Source organism: Hemibagrus wyckioides, linkage group LG02 (assembly GCF_019097595.1).
Source record: "Hemibagrus wyckioides isolate EC202008001 linkage group LG02, SWU_Hwy_1.0, whole genome shotgun sequence".
Lineage (NCBI taxonomy): Eukaryota > Metazoa > Chordata > Actinopteri > Siluriformes > Bagridae > Hemibagrus > Hemibagrus wyckioides.
In genome coordinates, this window is record NC_080711.1 from 2833928 (window position 1) to 2841427 (window position 7500).

Genomic DNA, 7500 nt, shown 5'->3' on the forward strand with positions numbered 1-7500 from the left:
AGGGAAGGGAAGGGAAGGGAAGAGAAGAGAAGAGAAGAGAAGAGAAGAGAAGAGAAGAGAAGAGAAGAGAAGAGAAGAGAAGAGAAGAGAAGAGAAGAGAAGAGAAGAGAAGAGAAGAGAAGTTCTGTGGTTGTGTTATAATTTGGTCTTCAGGCAGTTCCAGCTCTTTAGTGTCTGTATAATCCCTCTCTGACCACACTAAGACTGTGTGTGTGTGTGTGTGTGTGTGTGTGTGTGTGTGTGTGTGTGTGTGTGGTTATTAAAACAGAGCATGTATTACACAGCGTCTGGATACACACCAACAAACGGTTTCAGGAACACACAGAGAAGCTCAGAGTCCTTCAATTCAGAATAGCTGTGGGTCTGCGAGGATGAGAAGATGAAATGAGATGATGTGAGGATGAGAGGATGAGGAGATGTGAGGATGACAAGATGTGAGGATGAGGAGATGTGAGGATGACAAGATGTGAGGATGAGGAGATGCGAGGATGAGGAGATGTTAGGATGAGGAGATGTGAGGATGAGAAGATGTGAGGATGAGGATAAGGAGATGAGAGGATGAGGAGATGTGAGGATGAGGAGGTGAGGATGAGGATAAGGAGATGAGAGGATGAGGAGATGTGAGGATGAGGAGATGCGAGGATGAGGAGATGCAAGGATGAGGATAAGGAGATGTTAGGATGAGGAGATGTGAGGATGAGGAGATGTGGGGATGAGGAGGTGAGGATGAGGATAAGGAGATGTGAGGATGAGAAGATGTGAGGATGAGGAGATGCGAGGATGAGGATAAGGAGATGTTAGGATGAGGAGATGTGAGGATGAGAATAAGGAGATGTTAGGATGAGGAGATGTGAGGATGAGAAGATGCGAGGATGAGGATAAGGAGATGTTAGGATGAGGAGATGCGAGGATGAGGAGATGTGAGGATGAGGATAAGGAGATGTTAGGATGAGGAGATGCGAGGATGAGGAGATGCGAGGATGAGGAGATGCGAGGATGAGGAGATGCGAGGATGAGGATAAGGAGATGTTAGGATGAGGAGATGTGAGGATGAGGAGATGTGGGGATGAGGAGGTGAGGATGAGGATAAGGAGATGTGAGGATGAGAAGATGTGAGGATGAGGAGATGCGAGGATGAGATGTGAGGATGAGGATAAGGAGATGTTAGGATGAGGAGATGTGAGGATGAGAAGATGTGAGGATGAGGATAAGGAGATGAGAGGATGAGGAGGTGAGGATGAGGATAAGGAGATGTTAGGATGAGGAGATGTGAGGATGAGAAGATGTGAGGATGAGGATAAGGAGATGAGAGGATGAGGAGATGTGGGGATGAGGATAAGGAGATGTGAGGATGAGAGGATGGGGAGGTGTGAGGATGAGGATAAGGAGATGTGAGGATTAGAGGATGGGGAGATGTGAGGATGAGAAGATGTGAGGATGAAAGAATGAGATGATTTGAGGATGTGATGAGAGGATGATGAGGATGAGAGGATTTGAGGATGTGATGAGAGGATGATGAGGATGAGAGGATTTGAGGATGTGATGAGAGAATGAGGAGGATGATGAGGATGAGAGGATTTGAGACTCCTTCATGACGGAGGTCAGAAACGTTGTGATTCTCAGCAGTGGGAAGAGAAGGAGGGAAACACTGAACATGAAAATTTAATGGAGTCGTCTTTATATCTTGCTGAGCGAGTGTTTTTGTGTAGCGTGCACACACACCTCTCACAGTTCCCTCTCTCAGACACGTGTGTGTGTGTGTGTGTGTGTGTGTGTGTGAGCTTAGCACTAACCTCTGACTCTACAGTACACACTCTACACAGACACTCAGACGTGTGTGTGATTTAATGTTTAACCATTTCAGCTTTCTCTCTCACACACACACACACACACACACACACACACGTGTTCTGGCTTCTAAAATGTTTCATTTGTTTCCCTGATAACGTGAGCAGAACGTCACAGCAGTTCTGTGACAGGTGAAGTAAAAAGCTCACGTCTTTATGCTACGCTGTGCGGCGGAAGGATTTTAACAGTGTTGGTTTGTTGCTAAGCAACATAACGGGTAAAAAAATAAATAATAACTTAAATACAATAGAAAAAAAACAATACGATAAAATGCAGCGTTCTAAAAGAATAATGAAGCGTTTTCGAGCATCGTAAAATGTTTCAGCAGCATTAAAGCCAACATAAATATCAATCAGGGCCTCGTTCAGGATTCTGTAATGGTTTTATGATCACAGAAATTAAATAAAATATACTGATAATATAATTGATATTACTGATAATAGAAAATATTGATAACAGAAATTAAAGTATATATATATATATATATATATATATATATATATATATATATATCCAGCAAATTCTGAAAAATTCAGAAAAGAAATATATATAAAAAAAGGTTTTATTATTAATAATAATAATAATAATAATAATAATAATACAAATAATATTATTATTAAACAAAATATATTATTAAATTATTATAAATGATTATTATTCATTATTATATAATATTAATTATTTTATTATGTAAAAAATTTTCCGTCCTTGGACCATTTTTGATAGATACTGACCACTGCAGACCGGGAACACCCCACAAGAGCTGCAGTTTTGGAGATGCTCTGATCCAGTGGTCTAGCCTCCACAATTCGGCCCTTCTAAAACATTAACTTTGAGGACAAAATGTTGACTTGCTGTCTAATATATCCCACCCACTAACAGGTGCCATGATGAGGAGATACTCAGTCTTATTCACTTCACCTCCCACTGCTCACAGTGTTATACCTGATCGGTCTATATATTGACACAAGCCCCGCCTCCACACATGACTCCAGGTTAGAATTAAAGGTGAAGGTGAAAGACTCAGTACCTTGCAGCCCTCACAGGCGCTGACTCCATAGTGATATCCGGATGATTTGTCCTGACAGACGAAGCAGGGTTTATACACACGAGGAGGAGGAGGAGGAGACGGAGGACTCGGGACAATGTCCTCTGAACTGGAGCTCTGAGTGTCCACCGCTGCAGAGAGAGAGAGAGAGAGAGAGAGAGAGAGAGAGAGAGAGAGTGTGTGTTAGTCATGGATGAATAAAACATACCCATATCAGAAACAGCCTCATGAGCCTCACAGCCGAACCTGCACTCATGTTACAGGAAGCTGATCTGAGGCCGGAACCAACAACTCCAACAACGTCTCACACAAATCCACTTCCCGCTCATCTTCACAACCCCTCAGTCAGACGCTCAGGGCCGGATACGCCCGCTAATCTGAGGCTGTGATTGGACGGATTCGCTTTGAGTGACAGAGAGAGGAAGGACATCGCTCTCATCCAGAGATCAGCTCAATCACACGCCCTGGACTCGATGCTCAATTACGTCTCAATACGCTTTTACCAGGCATAATGTTATATAATACTAATTTATTATCATTTATTACTATTATTATTATTAATAATAAATATACAAATTATACTATTATTACACAAATTATATTATGAATAAATATAATAATTATATTTTTTATTATTATTATTATTATTATTATTATATAATTAATTATGTAATAGTATAGTTTTAATTGATTATTAATACATTTATCATTAATAATAATGCTAATAATTTGTATTAAGAACAACATTAATAATTGTTATTATTCATGATATAATAATAATTTACGTAAACAATTATAATGTATTAAATATGAAATACATCATCTCATCATGTCAGAGTTGATCATCCCCCCCCCCCTCTCTCAGCACGAGCCTCAGGGATTGATTCCTCACGTCTGCTGTGTGTACGAGTTCCACTTCACTTTCACTTTCAGATTCTTCTAGAAAAGCATCACAGGAGAATCACACACTCACACTGACATCATCACTCGTCTCTCTCTCTCTTTATATCTCATGATTCACGGTGAGGATTAAACCCTCGCTGAGGTCAGGGCGAGTGACCGGACCGGACCGGAGCGGAAGCAGAGACTGAGCAGACGGTGTGTGTGTTTACAGCAGCGCTGAGCCTCTTACAGGAGACGAAAGTAAAGTAACATCACGCAAGATTATCCAGACACACACACACACAAAAACACTGAAACTCCACAAACCATCAACTACCTGCTTACAACACACACACAAACACACTAAAACTCACCATAGACCAACAATACAGTATATTCTCACACACACACACCAAACCTTACCATAGACCAACAATAAAATTCTCTCTCTCTCTCTCTCTCTCTCTCTCACACACACACACAAACCTCACCATACACCAATGAAAAAGTGTATTCACATACACACAACCTCACCATACACCAACAATACAGTGTTTCCTCACACACACACAACCTCACCATAGACCAACAATACAGTATATTCTCACACACACACACACTTCATAGTAAAGTTGAATCTTTTACACATAAATAAAATCAGCTCTTCAGTGTGACACTCGGCTGCGACGCTGCAGAAAACAGTCACACACTCCAGTTTCTCCAGCTCCTGTGTGACAGAAAGCGGGGGAGAGACACAGCTGTGCTAGCACACCTGACCATCAGGTGGAGAGAGAAAGAGAGACTTTGTGTGTGTGTGTATGTGTGTGTGTTAATGAAAAAGCGATAGCACAGACATGTGAGTGAGATGGAGAGACTGTGTGAGAGAAAAATAGGGCAGCGCATGAAAGGAAAACGCCCGCATACCTGGCAACGTTCTCCGGGGAGAGAGCAGAGCCTGGTACAGCTAACACACACACACACACACACACACTCACACTCACACACACTCACACACAGTACTGCACATCAAAGCCGAGCATGTTTGTTATTCAACTATCTTAGTGAGGAGAAGCTGAAAGTCTGCAAACATCATTACTGAGAGAGGGGGTGAGAGAGAGAGAGAGAGAGAGAGAGAGAGAGAGAGAAGGAAGAATGAAAAAAAGGAAAAGCAAAGTAAAAGAATGGAGAATGGAGAGAAGAATATGGAGGAGTGAGAGAAAAGGAGGGGGTTGGGGGGTGTATGTGAAAGGGAAGAAGAGAAGGAGAAAGTGACCGAAAGTGAGACTCATGAGTGTGTGTGTGTGTGTGTGTGTGTGAGTGTGTGTGTGTGAGTGTGTGTGTGTGTGTGAGTGTGTGTGTGTGTGTGTGTGTGTGTGTGTGTGTGTGTGTGTGTGTGTGTGTGTGTGAGTGTGAGTGTGTGTGTGTGTGTGTGTGTGTGTGTGTGTGTGTGAGTGTGAGTGTGTGTGTGAGTGTGTGTGAGTGTGAGTGTGTGTGTGTGTGTGAGTGTGTGTGTGTGTGTGTGAGTGTGAGTGTGTGTGTGAGTGTGTGTGAGTGTGAGTGTGTGTGTGTGTGTGTGTGTGTGTGTGAGTGTGTGTGTGAGATGTAGGTCACTTCACACCAGCTGCTTATTTGACTCAGTGCCTGGATCACATCCAGCTCCCGGTGACTCAGGCTCCTAAACCCCACCCCTCACTTCTGATTGGCCAGTGAACAAAGACATGTACGTAGGCAGAAATGTCCGACTGACCACTGAATAATGAGTCGGGCAGTCGAGTCTGTGTGTGTGTGTATATGTCGACAGACGAGTGGACTGACTTGATCAGCAAAAGCGCCAAGTCAGTGTGTGTGTGTGTGTGTGTGTATATGTGTGTGTGTGTGTATATGTGTGTGTGTGTGTATATGTGTGTGTGTGTGTATATGTGTGTGTGTATGTGTGTGTGTGTATATGTGTGTGTGTGTGTGTATATGTGTGTGTGTGTGTGTGTGTGTATATGTGTGTGTGTGTGTATATGTGTGTGTGTGTGTGTATATGTGTGTGTGTATGTGTGTGTATATGCAATCAGAGACGTGTGACAAATGTAAGGAATGAATGAGTTTGGAAAACAGAGTGCTGTTTACACACACGGCTCTCGCTCAGACCAGTGGACTTGATCAGGCCGAGTCAGTGTGTGTGTGTGTGTGTGTGTGTGTGTGTGTGTGTGTATATACAGAGCGGGTGGAGACAGATGAAGAACAGATCTCAGGACAGACGTTTTTTATAGGGTAACTTCTCAAGACGTGAGTTCAGTTTTAAACGCATCATAAAAACCATCAGCGATGACATCACAACTCCAACATAAACCCCGCCCCCCACACTGATCCCATTCCAGATGGTTTTCTCACCGATGTGGATCGTGACGCTGATTAGTTTCCTAGAATATTGGCTAGGAATAACGCACTCACGTTATAAACGTCTACACAGTGATGTTTATGGAAGGAGTCTCCAGTTCCGGTGATTTGTTTCACAACATTAGCGTAGCTATAAATGGATAAAAAAAACAAAACCACAGCACTGATGACATCATCATGAGAAGAGAAATGAAATACTGAAGGAATCAGAATCAGGACTGAAGTCTTCTGACCCGCTGAACCGCTACACAACACACTCCTGGTCGCCATGACAAAGGTTTTTTTTTTGTTTAGCGTCCGCGTCACGAGCATTTTCTTGACTGCGAGTTGAAATAAATGGGACTCTGAGCTCAGATCTGATCCGACGGCGTCTATAAAAACCTCCACACGCCTGTGGAGCGAGCGCTCACGCACCGGCCACTTAAAATAACCCCTCGGACGCGAGCGAGAGAGCGAGCGGCTGATCCCAGGCGAAAGCAGAGTGTTCAGAAATAGCGGCCTGTCGTTTTAGTTTCCGTGGCTGGACGCGGCGGGGAAAAAGCTAACACGCCTCACCAGAGGCCAAAACCACCAAGTGTGTAATTGTGTAATTAAGGAGCACTGTTATGGGTTGCAGAATAAGAGCCTTGCTGAAGAGGAAGTCTTAAACAAACACACGAGCGCGCGGCGGCACGTGGAGGCTAAATTAGCATTTCCCAAAGCGCCCGCTAATGTGTTCACAGGCCTGGAGATGTGCAGGGACAAAAACCACCCCTAAACCACGCCCCTCTCATCCGAACCACCCCCAACACACACACACACTCCATCACACACACTCACTCACACACACACACTCACTCCATCACACACACTCACTCCATCACACACACACACTCACTCACTCCATCACACACACACACTCACTCCATCACACACACACACTCACTCCATCACACACACACACTCACTCATACACTCACTCCATCACACTCACTCCATCACACTAACTCCATCACACACACACACACTCACTCACACACTCACTCCATCACACACACACACTCACTCACACACTCACTCCATCACACACACACACACTCACTCCATCACACACACACACACACGCACACACTCCATCACACACACACACTCACTCACACACTCACTCCATCACACACACACACACACACACTCACTCCATCACACACACTCACTCACACACTCACTCCATCACACACACACACACTCACTCCATCACACACACACACACTCACTCACACACTCACTCCATCACACACACACACACACTCACTCACACACTCACTCCATCACACACACACACTCACTCACACACT

General features: G+C 43.9%; 1 protein-coding gene across 4 annotated transcripts in view; it reads right to left on the reverse strand.

Moving 5' to 3' along the window:
* rarab (retinoic acid receptor, alpha b) overlaps window positions 1–7500 on the reverse strand; it is a 93649-nt gene that overhangs the window by 14012 nt on the left and 72137 nt on the right. For 3 of the 4 annotated variants that reach the window (XM_058411332.1, XM_058411325.1, XM_058411341.1), the window contains one exon: window positions 2879–3027. In XM_058411332.1, the coding sequence (XP_058267315.1) occupies window positions 2879–3027 (149 nt within the window). Of the gene's footprint in view, window positions 1–2878; window positions 3028–4423; window positions 4443–7500 lie in introns of those variants that run through there. The other variant, XM_058411351.1, reaches the window with a different exon arrangement.